The sequence below is a fragment of the Xenopus laevis genome, chromosome 8S (genome assembly GCF_017654675.1).
Source record: "Xenopus laevis strain J_2021 chromosome 8S, Xenopus_laevis_v10.1, whole genome shotgun sequence".
In the NCBI taxonomy this organism is placed as follows: Eukaryota; Metazoa; Chordata; class Amphibia; order Anura; family Pipidae; genus Xenopus; species Xenopus laevis.
In genome coordinates, this window is record NC_054386.1 from 22,290,037 (window position 1) to 22,313,843 (window position 23,807).

Here is a 23,807-nt window from a genome sequence, read left to right on the forward strand (position 1 = left end):
ATTTTAAGGGAGAGAAGAGGTTAAATATCTGAATTGAGGAAGAAGGGGCTTTAATTATAAACTAAGGGGGAGGGAGGAGGGGTGTCAGTATGGAAAGAATAAATGACATATTTTATCCAAGGACAGAGACATAAAAAGTTTAATAGATGTGAAGGGGAATATATCACTGGTAAGTCTACTCAGCAAAAGCAAAAAAGGTGAGGATTTAAATATACTTTGAAGTGCCCAACAGTGAGAGTTTATTGCACTTCCCCTCCAAGATCTTAAGCATAAAGGTCTTAATCATATTTATGAATTGTAAACCTTTTTTCTTCTTTTTTTACTGTACTAAACTGTCCTTTACCCACGGTATATTATCAACCTAATTTTTCCCCTCTCAAAGAATTTATTAAATTCCTCTATCTAATGCATTCCTTCCCTGCTGTCTCTCACTGTATTTTACATTGCTGTCTTTGTACAACACAGCTGTTGTATTGTCTGGTAGAGCCAGTAAGTGTGCTTGTGTGCCATAACCCATTCCCTGGTGTACAATTTGCCAGCAGTACAAGAGGTCCTGGAACCTTGCAGTAGATGCCAGAAACAGAAGTCTTCATAGCAGCGACAGCTCTCAAGGTCTACAAAAAAATACCATAAGGGTGATGGCAGACACTCTGGATCATTTATAAAGTTCGCGCATCACATATTTATTCACAAATAGTTGTATTGCCCATGTTTTTTCCTGAACACAAATATTGCACTACTGTGCAAAACTGCTGTACCCATCTTTCTGCGAATTCGCATTGCGAACAAATTTTCGCAAATGAGATGGGAGTTTGCATGAGTGTGCCCACTGTGCGAGGTTGTAGTGCGCAAAAATAGTGTTAACAGCAATTTATATTCACAACTGTTTTGCGAATATTTTCTCCGCCACCAAAGTTGTGGTGTAAGTGTGTAAATATTTGCAATTTGTGATTTTTGCCATATTGTTGGGCTGGGATTCCAGGGGCCCACCAGAAAACTTTGGACTGTGGGCCCACCAGAAAATCTAGTCATAGTCGCAGTAAGAACAACATAAATTTTGCTCATAGGTCGCAGAGAGCAATACCCCTGTACAGTGTTGGGCTGGGATGCTAGGGGCCCACCAGAAAACATTAGACTGTGGGCACACCAGAAAACCTTAGATGGTAGGCCCATCAGAAAACCTTAGACTGTGGGCACACCAGGAAACCTTAGATGGTGGGCCCACCAGAAAACCTTAGACCGTGGGCCCTCTAGAAAATGTTAGACCTTGGGCCCACCAGTAAACCTTAGACTGTGAGCCCACTTTCCAAACTATTATTGCTCCTCTCCTCCTAGTCTCTTTTCTCTACATACTATACTTTATTCTTCCATTATCGAGCCTCTTTTTTCCCATAAAGGCATAGGAAATGACCATGAAATAGGCCCAGAGGGACCACTGGGAGTTTCCCTGGTGTCCCAGTGGGCCAGTCTGATAATAGACATTTGCAGTGTAAAAAAAAACCCTTAAATTCTGTTTGGACATTAAATACACCTCTCTTATCCAGCCTTATAAATGTAACCATGGGCAGGGAAAATGTTCACCATGGGAATCATTCTGTGCTGCGTGAAGTTTATAATGGAGCCCCACTCCTGCACTAAACCTCCTCCAGTGCGGATGGCAAAACACAAGGCCATAACTTCGTATAGAAGTCAGATTGAATCTCTGTCATTGAATCCTTTGAAAAAAACCTTGAGTTTTTCAAGATTTATTATACCCGGAGGCCTCGAAATCTGAAAAGCTCCATTTTAAACCTGCCGAGTTCAAGGCAGATGTCCAATTGGAAAAATATTTTGTGGTTTTCGTGTGATAATCCAAATAATTTGGAGTTTTCGGACATCAAATTCGGAAAATTTGTACGATTTTATTTTTATTTATTTTTCCGAGTCTTTTAGCACCAAATTTAATTTTTATTGATAAATAAGTTAAAATTGTGGATGGGAGTTTGGTCAAATTTGTTTTATTAAAATAATAATAAGATTTTGAGCTTTAGTAAATAACCCCCACAATGTTTTAGTACCAGAGATTCAGCATAGGTTTTTCCCTGTACTAAGCACATTTTAGAAGAAAAGTGTGAAATACTTTTAATATTTTGTTTTTTTTTTTACAAAATTAGGTACTTTTTGGTACCCAAAATATCCCATAAGCAAAGTTAGAATACTCATTCTAAATTTAAATCCATAATTTTTTTAAACAATATCGTTATTGTCGAAAATAAATTCTGCCTTTTATAGCACAAAGCCACACAGGCACATTTAAAGGACTAGTGTGTCCTTAGAAATTATATTTGTTATGTTGTGATCCTATGAAGAGGTATATATCTTCCTAGCAAATTTAAAGCCTGCTGGTGATGGTTCTGATGCATACCGCTCATAAAAAAATAGCTGTATTCTTCCTCGTTCAATTATATTCTCCACTTGAATGATTGGTTCCAGCGGGTACAGTAATGGTTTAAATCCTTCCTGCATGTAATTTGCAGTGTTCCACTATGCAAAGTGGCTGAAATTCTCATTCTCATGAGTTGACACAGGTAACTGCAATGATTGATTTATCATTTCATTAACACTTTCATGACAGAAATAAATCTGTTAAAGGGACAGTAACATTAAAACTTTGGTACGACTGGTGTGTTTGCTTCAGAAACACTACTATATTTTATATAAACAAGCTGCTGTTTAGCCATGGAAGCAGCCATTTAAGCACATAATATACAGCAGATAACAGATATGATCTGAATAATCCCATTGTATACTACAGAGCTTTATCTGTTATCTGCTGGGTATCCTGTTCCTTTTCTCCTTTTTCAGCTTTGAATGACTGCTCCAAGGCTACACAGCAGCTTGTTTATATAAATGAGTTTTTAAAGCAAACACACCAGTTTTACCAGCGCAGCACAGCGGTACATTATATTTTCATTACTTTCATTTTTTGGTGTTACTGTTCCTTTAAATAGAAATTTAGATCGCAGTGCTGGGAATCCTTCTGCATTTCCTAGTTCAATCTTTACTCAATCTGGTCCAGTGTTTTAATTTCAGCAGAAGGGCTCTTACAGACGAGCGTTTTTACCTGCGCTCCCCTGCGTTCCGTTTTTCTGCGTTCAGCCGCAGGGGAGCGCAAGGATACATGCATTACATTTTTTCCAATGGGGCTGTACTCACACAGGCGCGTGTAGGCGACAAATGCAGGAAAAATGCAGCATGTTGCGTCTCAACCTGCGTTTGGCGCCTACACGCGTCTGTGTGAGTACAGCCCCATTGGAAAAAATTTAATGCGTCTATCCCTGCGCTCCCCTGCGGCTGAACGCAGAAAAACGGAACGCAGGGGAGCGCAGGTAAAAACGCTCGTCTGTAAGAGCCCGAAATGTTACATTTTATAATGGTAAATCCCTCCATTTTCATCTTTTTCCACTTTTGCTAAAAATCTATTGTAATTATTTTGCCTATGGTTACTTTTACTGTCATCTGTTTTTCCAGTTAGCAGGCACATTCCAATGACATTTGCAACAAAGTACAGTTAATCAGATGAAAAAGAATCATTAGCTGTTATCTCCTACAATTATATCAGCTTTACGTTCATTATGCTTATTCTCATTAGTAATAGTGGCCCATTGGTTTAATTAAGACAGGGAAAAAGACAAGGAGGAATCATGAATTTTGTCTCATACAGTCTGCATAACCTGTTTGGCTGTTCCCATGTTCCCATGGACAGGGCTGCATGTTCACTGTTAAAGAAGTTAAAGAAATTCTGATTATTTTTCTTTATAATCAGAGGTGGTTGGCAATGATTATACAGTATAGTATATAATATATAGCTGAACTAGAATATTCTCAGTGACTTGCAGTTCTGTTGGCAAGTAGTGATGGGTGAATTTACAGATTTGCCGGAAAATTTGCAAATTTACCGAAAAATTTGGGAAACTGTGAAAAATTAATGAAAATTCCCGAATTGTATTGAAGTCAATGGGTCTCAAAATAATTTTGACCCGATCGTCAAATTTTTTTCACGCACGACTATTTTGTTCAAACTCATTAATGTCAATGGGTGTCCAAAAATTTTTTTGACTTGCGACAATTTTATGCTCACGGCTATACTGACGTGCAACTATTTTTTTGTTGTGGCAGATTTTTGCTGGAATGTCGTGAATTTATTCGTGCCTGGTGACTTCATTCGCCCATCACTATTGGCAGGCTTTCTCATTTCCCCCAGGTTTATTAGGTTAGGAAGGAAACTGTGGACACATTATCTTTTTTATAAACTTTTCTCTGCATAGTTAGTAATTGCTGTAGTTACTGTTCTACTATATGCATCTTTATGACTACAAATCTATCCATATATTGAATTATTTATATATATGTAAAAACAGATAAGACACACACTGTCAGTGACGATTCTAAGGTAATGCTGCTCCCCATGCCCCCCTAGCACTTAACTCTTCATGTGCCAGGGAGGGTCTGGGTAGAAGCACATCTTAGTGCACTGGAAAAGAGCATTCTCTTGCACTGGTAAAGCTGAATTTTTGGTTTAAAAAACAAAAATTTGGTGCTTAAAGGTACCAGGAGAGGCTTATTTTTTGCCGCAAGTTGCAAAACTCGTCTCAGGTGGCAGCGCCAAGCAATTTACCAGTGGCAGCAAAAAGCCCCTCCTGGTAGGAGCCGAATTTACAGAAAAGTTGATCCAGGGACTTGTTTTTTTTATCAACCCAACTTACTATGTAAATTGGCTTTTCTAGTGCAAAAGAGCACAGTTAAGAAGCAATTCAAAGGACTCCCTTTATAAATATATTAGACAAATACAAGGGAAAAAATTAAAATGTTTATTGTCCCCTTGAAATCAGTCTACGCTGCCCAGTAGATGCAGGTACAGTATGTACAAGAGTGATGCTTTTCATACCTTTTCTCATGTGGCCAATTATTGTGTTTAAATCATTTGTTCCATATGGCTAACCATAAGAAACTGCTAATGTAAACATATATCTATGCATTTATTCAGGGGGAAACACAGACATCTCCTATCGAGAGTGGTACAAGCCTTTGGTGTGGTTCTGGATCTTGGTTGGCCTAGCTTATTTTGCAGCTGTCTTGAGTATGATTGGAGACTGGTTACGGGTCATATCCAAGAAGACGAAAGAAGAGGTAATTTTGCATTGTTAAATATATTATAGCACACAGTACAAATTGATGGTGCTCAGTCTCAATGACAATATATTATTCAATTATAGTATAAAAGGGCAAACAAAAGCAAAGCTAATAAAGGCCAAAAAGAACTCAAACCCTGCTTGGCATTTCAGTACAGGAATCACAGGAAGTACAGGGGAGTAACTAGATTTCACTGGGCCCAACAGCAAATTCAATTTAGGGCCCCAAAATATTGATAAGTTGACCTTTAGTGAGCGAATCTGTGGGGTTTCGAATTGTCGAAAAATTACTGCAAAATTCACAAAACAGCGACAGGGCATTGAAGTCAATGGGCGTCAAAATAATTTTGATGTGTGACAATTTTGATGCAATCGACAACTTGTACACGCGCAACTATTTTGTCCAAATGCATTAAAGTCAATGGGTGTCCTAATAATTTTGATGCACAACAATTTTATGCGCACAACAATTCTGTGGCACAAGTTTTTTTTTGTGGCAGGGATTTTTCGCCGGGAAATTTTTGCTGCAGTTTCACGAATTTATTAGCTGGCAGCGAAATGTGGAAATTCCCTGTCTGTGCCTCCTTTTTTACCAAAATAAGTTAGAATTGCTCATTAGTTAGGGCTTCAATGGGCCCCCTACAATCCTGGGCACCAATGCACCATGCAGTGTTGAAAGTGCAACACTTTGTCAGGTGAAAATTTGCTGGGACAACGCTAATTTACTAAAATGCGAAGTCTCATCCTGGCTGACGGACGCTGGGGAATTTTCACTAGAATTACTAGTGAAGATGCGCTATTGTTCAATTCTGCCTAGTGCAAATTCGTATGCAAATTTGCATACGGTGGGAAATTTAAAGTTGAATGGACGTCTTTGGAACCTTAATAGAGTTGTTATAATACCCTACACATGAGCCCACTGTAAAATAATGTTCCATATGTTAGAAAATGTATGGGGGAAACCTGTTCCCCAAAAATATTTTTTTAGGACTTTTGCAGCCTATCACCCTGAAAAAAGGAAAAGACGCCAGCGTTTTTTGAACTTAGAAGTTTTTCCACTCAGAAAATATGATGTAAGTAACAGAGGATTGAGGAAGTCCTATGTACTCCGTTGCACTTTGCCAGGTCTGAGCTGGCGAAGGCAAGTCTGGCGAAAGAGGTAACGTTCAGTAAAATCCGCATTTTAGTGAATTCGCTGAGTAACGTCCATTCGCCAGAGTGAAAAGTCACCTGGCGATAGAGTGTGGCTGACCGCTAGCATTTGTCTCTTTCACTAGTGAAGTGTTGCCTGTACCCAGTAGTAAATTGGCGACATCCCTGCTATCGAATTGATGCACACAATGTCAAGCTCTATTTTAATTATCCAGCAAAACATAATCATCATAATTAGGCTAATTTTATAATCCTAACAGAAATAACTTTTTTAGATTTCTTTTGCATTCATGTAGGCGGGGGGTCATGGACTTACGTTAACAGTGGTTGCTTCCCCCACCCAAGGATCCCCTCATTTAAAGGGTCTAACAGATCTAACACATTGACTAATGGATCTTATTAATTATTGAAACATTTTGAAGCTTTAATAAAATATTAGCTCAGTTATGTTTAAATATTAGCTCAGTTATGTTGCAGTGTCTGAAAGAACTGCAACAATGCATGTGTTAAATGCCCAACAGGTCCCTTATGTAAGCTATGAATGATGAGCTTTACATAGCCTTTATTTTTTCATTACACAGTTCTTTAGATAATTGAGTTTCTCAACCAAAGCTTTTCTTTTTTTAGCCACAAACAATGGACTTGCTGTGAGCCACTTATAGATTTCCCATGCTCCCCTATGTAGGGATTATATGAGCAATTCATTATAGTAACCTATAATTCTTATATGCTTGTCTAATATTATTTGGTTTGAAATAGATGTTTAGTATATGGCATTAGCTGTATTATTTGGAATGCTTGGGATTGGAGATATAGGGTCTTTTTGTAATGTGGAGACAAAAAACCCCAAAAATGTTAATAAAATAGCTGTGGCCACAGCACCTGAATAGTGTTTAGCACATTATCCTGGAGTTTAAAAGCAGATTTTAAGCTATGCTGCCTAACAGATTTGATGTTAGTTCATCTCCTCCTTAGATTTATGCAGCTGAATTCACAGCATTTCTTGGCAACTGAAACTGAGTCGGTGGGATGCAACAAATGTTCCATATGAAGCTGTTGTCTTATTTCCATTCTGTGCCAGTATAAACAGATCTACGTCATTTGCTAACCAGGCAAACATATTATACTCCGTAGCCCATCAATTGAAATAGGTATTTGTAATGATAGAAGTGTGTCATACTCTGGCTAGTTTATTTATCCTAGATTAGGTTGCTGGACATAATATTTTAAAGGCGAACTATCTTGAAAATGAAAATGTAATAATAGTTTCCTCATACTGAAATAAGAAACATTCTTAATACAATTAATGGAAAATTCTGTACTGTTTCTGAAATAATCAAGTTTATGTTCACTATCCCTCTCTCAGCATCTGTTTCTCCTCATTCTGTCTTCACGCAGAAGTTGGGTGTCCGATGAATTATCCAATATATCTTATAGGGGGGCCTAGAAAATGTATTAGAGCTCATTCTTAAAATCACCAGAAATCCTGTCTCCCTACATGCAGAATATGTGCAAAAGGCAGTTATTTTGTTAGATTTTGTTTGTACTGGAATCAGTTATTTGAGTGAGCTCTAATTCATCAGCTAGGAAAGAAAAGAAAAATATATTGGACACACGTGGAGATTCGGGGAGATTAGTCTTCGGACGGGATGGCACTCGGAGCACTTAATTTTCTGAAGTCGCCAGAAGTTTTCCTGTGAGGCTCCGAGTGCCACCCCGCTGGCGGGAAGGAAGTTTAGGGGGAAATCAGTCGCCCGAAGAAGAATTGAGTTGTCGCCGGGCGGGTAAATCTCCCTGAATCTCCACGTGTGCCTCTGCCCTTAAAAGGAAAACTAATGCAATTTGAGATTTATCTTGCTTTTATGCTTGTGCCTGGAACAATCCCATTTTCGAAATTTGCTTTAAAAACTTGTTCTTGGCTAAAACTTTAGAGGTTATTTAATTGGGAGGGCACCATGCAAAGTCAGCAGTTTTTTTTGCATTTGTGCTCTGCTACATGGAATGACATCTCCCTCTCCAAAGTAGAAACGCCATTACACAATGACCAAATGTTTGTGCACGTAATAAGTTACAGTATGACTAAATACTAGGCTGGCTTGCTCTAGTAAGGGTATGAAACATGTTACATTTTAATGCTTGTTGGCCAAGGTAAAAATTTGTAGGGGCCCATTTACTTAGCTGGAGTGAAGGAATAGAGGAAAAAACGTTGAATTTCAAATTTTTTTTTGGCTACTTCAGAAAGATACTTAAACCCCTTTTCAATTCCTGTGACTTTTCTTATGTAGTGCTGCTGCTTCTTTTAATAATAATTTCCAAATATCTGCCAGTGCCAGTTTTGTGATTTCACCAGATTTCTAAGCCTCTATGTAATTATTTGTATTTAAGTGCTGGACTGGTTGAGTTTATACTGTAGATGCTAAATACAAACCCTCATATTAGGTTGCATCTTGAATCTTATCTACTTTCATATTATTTGCTGAGCTTGCAAAAACCTTGTAGATAATAAAGCAGCATTAGTGTTCAGTTATAAGGAGGTTATTAAGAATTCTTAGAATTAGAAAGGGCACCACAGTGGAAAATGACTGGATCATGCTTTCTGTATTCCCTAAATAAACCAATGAGAATAGCACAGGAAAGGTTATAAAGATCAGGAATCAAATGGATCTATAAGTATTGGTTCACTCTTGGAAAAGACAATAAACATCTCAGTCCATTTCTTCTTTCATTCTTAGTTATTGTAGGGGATACACTGCCTCCTTAGAAGTAAACATATACAGTTAGGTCCATAAAAATTTGGGTAGAGACAACTTTTTTTTTCTAATTTTGGTTCTGTACATTACCACAATCTCTTCATTTCAGGGGTTCAAAAGCAATTGGATGAATTAAAAAACTGAAAATAAAATGTTCATTTCTAATACTTGGTTGAAAACTCATGGACATCACCAGATTCTGGGTTTCCTCCTTATTAATGCTCTGCCAGGTCTTTACTTCAGCGGCTTTCAGTTGCTGTTTGTTTGTGGGCCTTTCTGTACAAAGTTTAGTCTTCAACAACAATTGGGTTCAAATCGGGTGACTGACTTGGCCATTCAAGAATATTCCACTTCTTTGCTTTAATAAACTCCTGGGTTGCTTTGGCTGCATGTTTTGAGTCATTGTCCATCTGTATTATGAAACGCCTCCCAATCAATGTGACTGCATTTAGCTGGATTTGAGCAGACAGTGTCTCTGAACACCTCAGAATTCATTCGGCTGCTTCTGTCCTGTGTCACATGATGGCTAAACACTAGTGTCCCAGTGCCACTGGCAGCCATGTACGCCGAAGCCATCACACTGCCTCCATCATGTTTCATGAGCTGTTCCACTCCATCTCCATACTTTTTTCTTGCCATCATTCTGGTAGAGGTTGATCTTGGTTTCATCTGTCCAAATAATGTTTTTCCAGAACTGTGCTGGCATTTTTAGATGGACGTCCAGTTGTTTGTGTTGCTGAGTTCACCAGTGTTTTCTTTCTTTCTCAGGATGTACCAAACGGTAGATTTTGCCACTCCTAATATTGTAGCAATTTCTCAGATGGGTTTTATTTAGTTTTTGCAGCTTAAGGATGGCTTGTTTCACCTGCATGGAGAGCTCCTTTGACCGCATGTTGTCTGTTCACAGCAAAATCTTCCACATACAAGAAGTGATGGGCGAATTTATTCAGCAGGCGTGAATTCGCTGTGAATTTGCGCGATTTGCCGCCGGTGAAAAAATTCTCGAAACGCCCGCAAAAATTTGCCAGCGTCAAAAAATGTGGAAAAAAACGGACGCCGGCGTCAAAAACGGGCGCCGGCGATAAAAATGAGATGCCGTTTGGTGAATTTTTTGCCGTTTCGCGAATTTCGCGGGAAATTCGCAAATTTTTTAGAGAAACTGTGCAAATTCGCCCATCACTACATACAAGCACCCCCCCTCAAATCAACTCCAGTGCTTTTATCTGCTTCATTGATAAATGACATAACAAAGGAATTGCCCACACCTGCCCATGAAATAGCCTTTGAGTTAATTGTCCAATTACTTTTGAGCCCCTGAAATGAAGTGATTGTGTTTAAAAAAGACTTTAGTTCCTCATATTTTTATGCAATCTTTATGTTCATCCTACTGAATTAAAGCTGAAAGTCTGCAGTTCAACTGCATCTGAGTTGTTTCCTTTAAAATTCATTGTGGTAATGTACAGAACCAAAAAAATGTTGTCTCTGCTCAAATATTTATGGACCTAACTGTATATAACTTTCTGTGATGTGTTGCATTGATTGCTGAGAATATTTGTAGGAATATTGAGACGCACATATCTACTACTTGTATGTGAAGTCATGAAAACTGTAGTGGAATCATTTGAAATACATTCATTTTAGATGTGAATCCACTGTAATCATTCTCTTTTTTATTAAATAGGTGGGTGAAATAAAAGCACATGCAGTGGAGTGGAAAGCCAATGTCACGGCAGAAATCAGAGAGACACGGAGACGGCTCAGTGTGGAAATCCATGACAAACTTCAGAGAGCAGCCACAATAAGAAGTATGGAGCGCAGAAGGCTTGGACTGGACCAGAGAGCTCACTCCCTAGACATGCTGTCACCTGAAAAACGCTCTGTTTTTGCTGAGCTGGAGGCAGGGCGTTTCAAGGCATCATCCCAAGACAGCATAAACAACAGACCCAACAACCTGAGACTGAAAGGGGCAGAACAGTTTACCTTACATGGGCAAGGGGTTTCTGAAGACAACATCATTAACAAGTTTGGTTCCAATTCTTCAAAGTTTACAAAAAGAAAAAACAAGGATTTAAAGAAGAATCTTCCAGAGGATGTGCGAAAAATCTATGAGAACTATAGAAAATATTCAGTGGATGAAGAGAAAAAGGAAGACAAGGAAGACAAAATCTCCACTTCAGACACGGCTACGCTATCTGACTTCATTCGTCACTCAATAATAGAGAATGGCTCCATACCCAATGAAACCAAAGAAGAGGAACATGAAAGCAAAGCATTACTTGAAGAGAAAAATTAAAAGGGCTAATCTGAAGATCATTGCTCTGACATGGCACGACAAAGCTTTGGGCTGCAAAGTGGAACACAAAATAGACATTTTAATCCCATTTCGCAGCTCAGAGTTGGCTCGAAGATTGCCTGAGCAGTAACCTTTAACCCCTTCTGTGCTGGAGGGGCCAGCGATTCACTGTGTTGCATACCCCTCCAGTATGGAAGGGGGAGAAAAATAACCCTTATCATAAGTATATTTTACTCTCATGAACGAAAAATAACAACAAAAACACTTACTCATTGTAAAAGAGTTATTAAGACATGTGCCTTAAAGCAGACTTTTAATTCCTTTGGAATCCTGTACAATTTATTAATAGACTTTTACCGTGCCATAAATGACTGCCAAGAGCCCCAGCAGCAGTGGAAAATGTTGGAAAGTAAAGACCCTGCTGGGATAACTGCACTATGAAGAATCTCCACCAGGAAATGTGCACCTCAAGATGGTGCCCAGTATTTCTATAGATGGCAGTTTATTTACACTCTGTCTGAAAGGAAGTTTTAAAATGCCTTGTGAGCTGGAAGAGGTATCCTTCTTTTGTGGCAATGGGTACAATATGAAATGTTTTAATGATTACTATCTTTCTAACCTACATGTCAGGGTAAATGTACCCTGCCCCGGAACGACGTTAGCACACTCCATAAAATGTTTCTGCTCAAGTTTCTTTTTTTTACTCAACACGGTGGCATTGGCCATGCCCATTAATAAAATATAAAATAAAACATACGTAGGGGGTAACTCCAACATAATGGATCTCCACCTGGAAACATGCACTTCAAAACTGGTAGCTAGTATTTTTATAGATGGCATTTTGCAGTTTGCAGATAGCTTGTAAGCTGGAGGAGGTATTCTCCTATGGACCCAGGGTACAATAAGAAAGTTTAACAATTATTTATATCTTTTAACCTCAGTATCAGCCAGCAGGACCCTCCTTGGAACAACATCTGAACACACACTGCAAAATTATTGTGCTCAAGCTTTTCAATCATACTTAGCACTGCGGTGGCTACCATATCCTTTGATAATATAAACTCAACCCTACATCTTAGATGGAGGCTCTCTCCAAACTCTGTGTGTTGGAAGGATGTGAGTTTTGGGGAAAAAAAGCAAAAGTTGTCATATGTGTTGTCTTTTTATATCTTCTAGACACTTTATATTGCTGAACAAAATCAGTTAATAATACTGTAATACAGGGAAGGAGCAGTCACCTTGCATGTGGTGTGGGATTGCCTGCCTTTCTTTCTATCCATTAAGTACATACAAAATATTTTCATTGTGCGATGTTCAAGTAAAATACTCAGGGCTGCGTGTCCCTCTCATAAAGCAAAGATTTGACGGGCACTGTCATTCTCTGGTAAAGTCTTTAATGAACTGAAATATCTAATGGAGTAAGAATCAAATATTGAAGTGCTTACCAATTTGTGCCATTTCATTTTACATTTTTTAATGAAACCGTTAAAGATTTTTTTTTTTTTGTGTGTAATTGATTTATACTATGTTGTCCATTTCTTTAAAATGCCAAAACAAGAAGCTAGTGATCCAACAAACAATATAAGGAGAATCAGTATTTTGAATGTTTTCACGGTGATAGCTGGGAATCAAAATGATTGAATGCCATGTTTAAAATAGATCTCATTATATTAGAAGCTGATTTAGAAAAGAGGGGTATTAAGTCCATATCGAATTCCTCTCTGGATCTAATTTAAATGCACGATAATGGAGAGCTCAACCCAATCCCAAAAATAACACTTAGGGGCCCATTCACTTAGTTTGAGTGAAGGAATAGAATAAAAAATACTTTGAATTTCTAAGAGTTTTTTTTTGGCTACTTCGACCATCGAATGGGCTACTTCGACCTTCGACTACGACTTTGAATCGAATAATTCGAACTAAAAATCGTTCGACTATTCGACCATTCGATAGTCGAAGTACTGTCTCTTTAAGAAAAAATTTCGACCCCCTAGTTCGACACCTAAAAGCTACCGAACTCAATGTTAGCCTATGGGGAAGGTCCCCAGAGGCTTGGCTAACTTTTTTTGGTCGAAGGATATTCGTTGGATTAAAATCCTTCGAATCGTTTGATTTGAAGGATTTAATCGTTCGGTCGAACGATTATTCCTTCGATCGTTCGATCGAAGTATTTGCGCAAAATCCTTCGACTTCAATATTCAAGTCGAAGGATTTTCATTCCCCAGTTGAATATCGAGGGTTAATTAATCCCTCGATATTCGACCCTTGATGAATTTGCCCCTTATTGTTAGTGCAGAGTGCTTACCTAGAAGACCCTTCCCTTGCATAGGGGTCAGTAGAGTAATTGCAAAAAAATCCGGATGCATACCTGAAGTTGTGTCAAAAGTGATTTATTGAGCCCCCATATACATCAAAAAAGGGCCTTGATAAAGGGCCCGGAGGGGTCCGAAACATTGCCCTTTTGTGATGTATATGTGGGCTCAATAAATCACTTTTGACACAGCTTCAACAAACAGGTGTGCATCCGGATTTTTTTGCAATGGTTCTAATTTAAAGTGATAGGGTTACTTGGAAAGCTTTGCGAAAGTGAAATGGGTCCAGATTTTCAATACTAGGGAAGACTGTGGATTTGCTGAATGTCTTCTTACTGGAGAAGCTGCCTGCTTATTCACTTTTGCCCTAAGGCAGCCATAAAGATGTGAAAAATGAAATATTTTTAGTTGCTCCAGCACAGCAAAAGCATACAAGAGCAAAAAGGTTCTGCGACGTTTAATTAAATTTGTAAGAAAACGTCAATCCCCAGATGACCCTGCTTCTGAAATTTAAAGTGGACCCGTCACCCAGACATAAAAATCTGTATAATAAAAGTCCTTTTTAAATTAAACATGAAAGCCAATTTCTTTTTTTTATTAAAGCATTCATAGCTGTTGTAAACTCATTTAAAAATATCAGCTGTCAATCAAATATTGCCTTCCCCGCCTCTATGCCTAGGCATAGAGGCGGGGCAAACAATTACTTTCACTTTCCATTCAGCACTTCCTAGATGTCACTGCTCTCTCCACATTCCCCCAGCTCTCTTAACGATTTAATTGTGTAACCAGGACATGGGGATGGACATTGGGTCCCTGTCCCCTGGTGCACAAACAAGATTCTGAGATGATACAAGGCTTGCCTTAATAACAGTGTCCACAAAATGGCTCCTTCCTGGTTACTATAATTATGAGTTCCCAGACTGATGGAAAAAATATTTAAATAATGTATACAGTGTAATTAAAGTTCATTTTGCTTGACTATCATGATAAAATAGGATTTGGAAAAATTTTGTTTGGGTGACGGGTCCCCTTTAAACATCAAATCATTTGTCAAGAGCAGAAAGCTTTCCTTAATGAATCATTAAATGTATCTTTTATTCCAAGGTTTCTTTTTTTTTTTTGCTTTGGATTCTTAAAATAAGTATCTTATTAGTGAGAAACTAATGGAAACGGGTAGGATAAGGAGGGTTTATTCAGAATCTTGGTGCTAATTCAGCCCCACTGAACCAATACATACAACTTACACAAAGGTTAGTATAGGCGAAGATTTTTGAGCTACAAACTCTGTAATGATGTAGTAATGTAAGAATAATATTAGGGAGTGGCATTTAAAGGAGAAGGAAAGCTACGGAGGCATTTCATCGCCAATAGATTAGCTGCAATAGTGCAAGCTAGAATGCTATATTTATTCTGTAGAATGTTTTACCATACCTGAGTAAAAAGCTCTAGAAGCTCTCTGTTTGTTTAGGATAGCAGCTGCTGTATTAGCTTGGTGTGACATCACTTCCTGCCTAAATCTCTACCTGCTCACTTATAGCGCTGGGCTCAGATTACAGCAGAGAAGGCAGAGGGGGGAAGAGGAGCAAACTGAGCATGATCAAGCCCGGGGCAAGGAGTTTGAAGCTGAAGGCAGGAAGTATGATACAGAAGCCAATGTGTACACAATAGTTACATAGTTAAATCGGGTTGAAAAAAGACAAAGTCCATCAAGTTCAACCCCTCCAAATGTAAACCCAGCATCCACACACACCCTTCCCTACTTTCACATATTTATATATACCCATATCTATACTAACTATAGAATTTAGTATTTAGTAATAGAAGGAAAGAAATGCAGTGTTTATTTTGACAGAGGACTCAGAGCGGCATTACTTTGAGGGTTTACTGGTATATTTAGGTGGACCCTTCTGATAAAGCTTACTTAATTTTAACCTTTCCTTCTCCTTTAAGGCCACATTCCTAAAGCAAAACATAGGTGCAAATGAATATAGACAGACCTCTCGGCTTGTGGTGTTTGGGTTCAACACCTTTTTTACCATTAATAATGACTGATCATTTACAAATCATGTTCTGCATGCTGAATCTTCTTTTCTTTTTTAATAGTTCAGGGTACTGTCCAATTGTGGCCCATAACTAAGCCAAAAAGTGAAATATTCAAAATCTGTTCCACCAAGTGTTGGACAACATTAAAATGAACCAACAATTTCAAATTTATCAGAATAAGTGTTTTTCACTATAAACAAATAAAAACCTCAATATATAATATTTTATCATAACTACTATTTAACTAATTTGGTGATGGCTGTAAAATATCAGGACCAGAGTAATCCAACAAGCATATTGGCACAGTTAGATCCATTACTTTGTACTTACAGATAATTACAAGAAAATGTGGAAAAATATAACACACAATTATTTCATTATATTTATGTAAAACTAAACATGTAATATAATAGTCTTACAAGAATTAAAAAAAAATATTGCTATAAGAGGAAAGAAGGACATCCTATCATGTATAGTGTATTTTTATGCACAAGCAACAGAAGAAATGCTAAAATGACCTAATGCCAGGTCTACTATGGCATATTAAATGGTATTTTAGCTAAAAGCTTTTAGTAGCTTGATACACTCTCATTATCTTAAACATTATGTGCAGAAATCCATGGTAAAGCCAAGCCATTACCTCTCCCTAGTGTGCCTATTCACACATATTGCAGTTCCCCATACAACTTTTATAAAAATAACAACATACTGGTTGCTTAAATAAGCATATAATGCTACAAATTACTGCTGCTCATGTATAATGTAATAGTCGCCTGCAGATGTTGTGTATACAATTAATATATAAGGTGCAAGAGTCAGGTATATTTAGTTTGCTTTATTTACATTTAGTTGGGCAGGTTACGTTTTAGCACTTGAAAGAAATCCTTGTCTGCACAATTCCTTCTTTACGATGAAGTGGCAGTTTACAATGTGGTACTTAAAGGGATACTGTGATGGGAAAAAATTTTTCAAAATGAATCGGTTAATAGTGCTGCCCCAGCAGAATTCTGCACTGAAATCCATTTTTCAAAAGAGCAAACAGATTTTTTTATATTCAATTTTGAAATCTGACATGGGGCTAGACATATTTTTAATTTCCCAGCTGCTCCAAGTCATGTGACTTGTGCTCTGATAAACTTCAATCACTCTTTACTGCTGTACTGCAAGTTAGAGTGATATCACCCCCTCCCTTTTCCCCCCCAGCAGCCAAACAAAAGAACAATGGGAAGGTAACCAGATAACAGCTCCCTAACACAAGATAACAGCTGTCTGGTAGATCTAAGAGCAGCACTCAATAGTAAAAACCCATGTCCCACTGAGTCACATTCAGTCACATTGAGAAGGAAAAACAGCAGCCTGCCAGAAAGCATTTCTCTCCTAAGGTGCAGGCACAAGTCACATGACCAGGGGCAGCTGGGAAATTGACAAAATGTCTAGCCCCATGTCAGATTTCAAAATTGAATATAAAAAAATCTGTTTGCTCTTTTGAGAAATGGATTTCAGTGCAGAATTCTGCTGGAGTAGCACTATTAACTGATTCATTTTGGGGAAAAAATTTTTTTCCCGTGACAGTATCCCTTTAAAGAAACAGTAACACCAAAAAAAAGATTTTTTAAAGTACCAGTATTTTAAAGTGATTCAATGATATTGTAGAGCTGCCATCCGCCATGCTCTGGTAGAACTGGTGTGTTTGCTTCATGACATGAGGCCAGACATTCAGTCTAAAAAAGAACAGGCACAAGTAGTAGCTAACAGAATCCCATTGTGTTCTACAGGCAGCTTTTTGCCGGCCCTTGTAACTGGCCACTAACTGCCACCTGAGGCAAGGTTCTCAACTTGCCTCATGGCGGGAGAGGCCCTAATCTGTTTTCTGCTACGTAAACCTGAGCCTTTTTCAGCTTTCTTTTTAAAACATTTTTACCAGTTCAGGACAACAGTACTTTATAATGAAATGAATTAAATTGCTTTGAAACACTTTCATTTTTTGTTGTTACTGTTCCTTTTAACACTAATGTCTGGACGTGGTCATTAAATCAAGCCCTCTACTAAAATAGTATAGTTTAGGAACTTGGCAGATAAACAAGGGTTGCAGTGCTTAAACAGACTGCATAAACTGTCATCAGAAACAAACACACAAACAATAAAATGTTGTAAATGAACAGCACAACCCTTAACAGGTATGGTGCAGGATTTCATTGGTAAAACATTAAAAAAACCTGATTCTCTTTTGTTGTATGCAAATTCATACTAGTCTATGTCCTTATCTTCTAATCACATCTGCTACTGTTTAGGGCAAAGACACGCTCAGATTCGAGGAGATTAGTTGGCCAGCGTCAAATCTCCTATTCTTCGGGGCGACTAATCTCCCTGAATGGCCTCCCGCCGGCTAGAATGTAAATCGCAGACGGGATGGCAATCGGTGCGCTTCAAATATCCTCTTCTTCGGGGCGACTAATCTCCCTGAACTGCCTCCCGGCCGGCTATAATCGACGACGGGATGGGAAATGGTGCGCTTTGTTTTCCGAAGTTGCCCAAAGTTGCCTCATGAGGAAACTTCAGGTGACTTTGGAAAATGAAGCGATCCGAGTACCATCCCGCCAGCGATTTAGATTCTAGCCGGTGGGAGGCAGTTCAGGGAGATTAGTCGCCCGAAGAAGAGGTGATTTATCGTCAGACTAAATCTCCCTGATTCTGGGCGTGTGTCTCTGCCCTTAAGCTGGCCATAGACACACAGATCCTATCGTACGAATCGAGGATTCATACGCTTTTCGGATCGTGTGTGGAGAGTGCCGACATCTTTCGTCCGGCCGAGATCAGTCGTTTGGTCGATCGGACAGGTTTGATTTTGAACCGACCGATCCCGCCGGAAACCCATCGTAATCGGATAGTTCGGCCATGCGGCCGAACGTTCAGATTACCCCCGATATAGCCATGTTCGTTAATGGCATATCGAGGAAAAATCCGCTCGTGTGGCTTTGCGTCTATGGCCACCTTTACAGTCTAGGAAATTGCAGGTGGGAAGTCTGTGTCTGTGCTTTCTCCATTTCAGTGGCAAATGCCAACGTGGACCCTTTGAGGGGCAGAAATTTTGCAAAACCAGCACTTTCTCTAGGTCAGGGACCTTTTCACAATTGGTTTATGGTCACTGGCAAATTATGGGAGAGTGAAATAACCTGGGTTAAAGTCTGACCATGGCCAAAACATCAACATTATCTTGCGGGGAGAGAATTGTGCTCACTGGAATCATATACAGCAGCTAGATGTTTGTATAGTAAATACTCAAATTCTGCTCAACTGGTAATAGCAAAAAGTCTGTTCTGTCCAGGTTCCTTGCCTGTTCCACTGTTGTCTCCCATCAGTAGTGTGGGATTCAAGAAAGCAATAAACTATGCAAAGACTTCCATCTTGTATGCATTTATTAAACAAACAAATAATTGCATAATATGTTATGAGACACTGGTGAATACGTTTACTTTAACTATAACTGCTGATTTTGAGGTAAAGATGGAAATTCTAGCATCATTCATTTTTCACTAGAAGAGAGAGCTGTTCAGAAAACAAAAAAAAACAACTACCGCTGGAATCTTAACTTTTGAACCTGAACTTTCAGTCATTGAAGTCAGTAGTGAATGTTACACTTTGGTCTAGACACACCAAATTCCACTTAGTTCTCCATGGCTGTTTTTTCAACTCTGTGGCAGAATTCTTATGCATTGCTCATAGGACCTCAAGGTATGCGGTATAGATAACCAATTGGAAACCTTTCAGTGACCGTCTGAAGTTCTCTCTCTGCACTGAAATGGTTGTAGCTGAACTAAGAAAACTCAAGTCTCAACAAGAACCTTTGTTCAAGGAGTCTCAAGATGGAAGCACTGTCTGAAAAGCTGCATTGCACTTACTTGTTCGGTATGCAGTTATGAACACTAATGCGCCATATACGGTGAATTGTCAGATTATGTATCATGTGATGTATGCAAGGCAAAAATACAGTACAGTGTAATGATTCCATGACCAGTGTATTCTGTTTTGTCATACTTAAAAATGCTTGGAGACTGGGATATCTGTCATTTATAAATCATGAAACAAAGTCATTGGGGCTATAGCAAACAATCAGATCTCTTCTTTGGGGGTTATTTATCAAAGTCCGATTTTATCTCAACATTTTCTGCGACAAACAATCAAATCCGCTTGGGTTTTTTACGCTTATCTGTTATTAAATTTTCCAAGAAATTTGCTTTGCAGGAAGAATTCAGATTTTCACGATTTTTCCAAATTTTTCACCCGAAATCTCAGATTTCTTATGCTTTTTTGCCCAAAAACTCTGAAAACTTTGGGGTAGTGCACGAAACCCAGCGCACATCAAAAAATCATTGGGACTTCTCCCATTGACTTATATGCAGCATCGACAGGTCTGGGATGCCGGATTTTCTGATTCTGACTTTTCCATGCTCGCGGTTTAATAAATTCCAAAAAATTTGTGATATTTTTTTTAAAGTCTGATTTTATAAAAAAAAAAAATCACAGATTTTTGCATTCGAAGTTTACTAAATAACCCCCTTAGTATGTTGATCACAAATTTGATATATATAGCGCCTATACAGTTGCTAAGAGCAACAATGCAAATGTATTGTATGTGGGGGCAATTTATCAATGCAAATGATTTTATATTAAGTGGTAGCAATCACTATGTTCAATGAAGAAAATATTTGGGATCCATGACTAAAAAATTATTTCCGCACTCAATTTGTTCTATAGACATTGTGAAGGAAAATCAGACAAGTGATTGTCAGCTCAGCACTGACTAGATCTGAACACTACATTACATAGGACAGAATGGCATTCAACTGCCCAAAAGCAGCTACACACTTTCTGCTGAATTTACATCTCTATATAGCCATTAAAATTTTCCTGACTCAGGAAATGTTACATCAATTCTATAACAGACTGAAACCTTCTGGATTCTCCAGTTACAACCCTAAGTTGCAAGACAGCAGCTATTCCCAGAACTCTGCTTATTTGGCAATGATTTTGATGCAGTTTCACAGAAATGTTTCTGGGCAGGGAACTTCAACCCAGATGGCTCATGTGCTCCATGGTGCCCTTGCCCCAGGGTTGTAAATTACCCCCTAATGTTTATTGTGGATGAACAGAGAATTGGCTAAACTGTTGAGTACAGAGAATGGTTGTTAATCTTGCATTTTCTAATTGGAGTAAAGTTCTTTGAGGGTGCTGCAAGGTTCTGTACTGGGTTCAATTTTATTTAATTGTTTGATTAATTACATTTGGGAAGGTATTCAATGCAACATATCACTTTTTTTGCCAATGACACAGATATATACAGGCCATTCGAATCCATCCAGGGCTTGCTATGCTTACAACAAGCATTGGGCAAACTGACCATCTTGGCAGATAAATGGAAGATGAGATTCAGTGCTGATAAGGTTGGGATTTAAAAATACGCAAGCCATGTGTACTCTTCAAGGAGCCCCATCACCTAAAAAGCTGTATAATAAAGTCTTTTTCATATTGAACAAAAATCATATACTTTTTAATAGTATCAGCTGTCAATCATATAATGCCTGTCCCCACTCTATGCCTTAGGCAGGGCAAGCAATTACTTTGACTTTCTACTCAGCACTGTCTAAATATCACTGCACTCCCCATATTCCCCCTTCTTTCTCAGCATCTAGCTGTGTAGCCAGTGCATAGTCATAGACATCAGGTGCCTCATTATGGCAAATAAACAAGATTTTGGGGTGTCTTAATAAAAGTGTCCACAAAAAGGCACCTACCTGTTTGATGTGATTGTGAATTCCAAGACTAAAAGAAACAACACTCACATCAATTTTATAGTGTAAGTGAAGTTTATTTTGCTTGACTAACATCTTAAAATAGGATTTTCAATAGATTTTTAGGGTGACAGGTCCCATTTAATGGGATTAATTTAGGGGGATTCTAAGTAAATTATTACAATCTCCTGTTTGCAAGTCATAAGGAATGCCTGAAGGGTCTGCTGGCTCATCTGGGAGCCATTGGGTTCCAAACCTTGGGGGCCCTAAATGAATGCGCAAAATCCTCAGCACCGCAAATATTTTTTTTTTTGTTGCGCCCCATCAGGCAGCAGGTCTGGGTCGGCGGGGGCCCAGTCTGACCCTGAATGCCTGTAAAGGAAAAAGGCGAGTGGAGTGGATTTTTAGAGGTGATGTTATTAGTGGTCACTTACAGTTCCCTGGGTGCAAGTGCTAGAGCACTAAGGGGAGCAAGAGGGTGGATATTCATATTTGCTCACCCTGTGGGAGGTGGAATCCAATTCTGAATTTCACATACAGCGGACCAAATAATTTTGTTGAAAAGACCAATACAACCACTTTAAGCATGTGTTCTGTACTATTGTGTCTTCACCAAGTTCTACACAACTTTCTGGCAATTTTTGGGACCTTTCTTGACAAGGAAAAAAAATGAGAAGTCAAATTTTGTGTTTAGTGCTACAAGCACATTCAGCCTTCAGTACATTAGTAGGAAAGATGACTACAAAGATGCAAATAGAGTACAAGTTTTGATAACAATTCTTGGGGGTAGGAGACTCTTGTAAATCTTCAAACCTAATTTTCATTGTAGACCATGGTTATGTCATCAATTCTTTTCAAGAACCCCTGTGTCTTTTGGTTCCAGACTGTTTTCTATCTTGATTTTGGTCCCCAGGGTTCCCATTTTGCTCTACAGAAAAATGAGGTACTAGTAAAATATGCTCAAAAATGACCAGGGCCTGCCAACACTGACTGCAAGGTCCGTTAGACTGTACCTACTCAAGATCTACAAGAGTCTACAAAAGGCAATTTGTAGCTGATTTCCATTACATTGCTGTTGCCTTGTTTGAGTCCCAGAGACATAAAGACAAATTTATTAAGTACAACCACAGTTGCAGTTTTGCAGCTTTTGTCACAGTAGAAATGTGAATCAGCACACTTCTTGCAACTAGGCATTTTGGTGCCAATGTGCCCCACCAGTCTGTTTGAAAGAATTATGAGCAATGCACCTATTGACACAGGGGATCCCTCTGTGTCAACTTATACAGCGCACTTTATTCTGATCATGATGCAATTGCTTCTACTATGTGTCAAAGTACATGTGCAATTGTGCATGTTTCAATGCTTCAACTGCAAGTACTGTACATGAAATGCACCACTACCTCGTATCCACAATTATGCTGGAATTGTGGTAAAAACGCTGCCTTGTAAGTAAATATTGTGGCGACTTGTGCCCACTCTACACACTACACTTGTTAATGAGCCCTATACTTTAAAGAGAGGGGAGTTATCAATGTCACATGTAGTCTTAAGTCTGAAAAACCTTATAAAAATGGCACTAGACCATAAAAACCAGAATGGTGATTTGTTGCTATTAGTTTGCACCGTTGAGTAGCGAATTATTAATTTTACAGCTGAAGAGCATGACATTGTGTATTTCTAAAGAGACAGAACCCACATAATATTTAATATATTGAATAATATAGCCCTTATTGTAAAATATACGGATATTATAAGTCACCAAGGAGTTCCATGACCATATAAAAGCATGGGGCCGTGGAACTCGGAGGTTACTTCTAATAGTCTCATACTTTAGTTTTTAACAGGGCTGTGATTTATTTATTATAATACACAAGTCTCAATGAGTCATGTAACAGAAATTACATCACTAAGCTCCAATTATAACTGGTGGCATCACTAAGCACCATTTATAAGGATATAATTTAATAGGATATTCATGTGTATTATAAAAACATATACATTTTATAATTTTTATGAAAGAGCTGTCTGTATGGACAAGTTATCATTATTTATAATAGATACTACTGTCTAGAACCCCTATATATATTCAGTTAGATTATACACTGTATTAAAGAAACCTAAATCTTTAACCACTGTGGGGGGCTAAAATTGCAACTTATAGTGATTGTAATCACTTATATCCTGATATCCCTGGCCAATGCTCCTGTTCTCATTCCCACTGTGAGTGGTAAAATTAACCCAAGGCTGGTTCATTTTTTAAAAGAAAGTAGTGCCAACATGGGGTCTCTGTATTTAGA

The 23,807-nt window shown here is 38.4% G+C and overlaps 1 protein-coding gene across 2 annotated transcripts in view; it reads left to right on the top strand.

Annotated features, from left to right (window-relative positions):
• The window catches only part of kcnk10.S (potassium channel, two pore domain subfamily K, member 10 S homeolog), a 58,184-nt gene extending 44,976 nt beyond the window's left edge, over positions 1-13,208 (top strand). For both annotated transcript variants that reach the window (XM_041574956.1, XM_018232434.2), the window contains exons 6-7: positions 5,027-5,169; positions 10,755-13,208. In XM_041574956.1, the coding sequence (XP_041430890.1) occupies positions 5,027-5,169; positions 10,755-11,366 (755 nt within the window). In that variant the 3' untranslated portion in view covers positions 11,367-13,208. The remainder of the gene's footprint in view (positions 1-5,026; positions 5,170-10,754) is intronic.
• Positions 13,209-23,807: the final 10,599 nt, after the last annotated feature.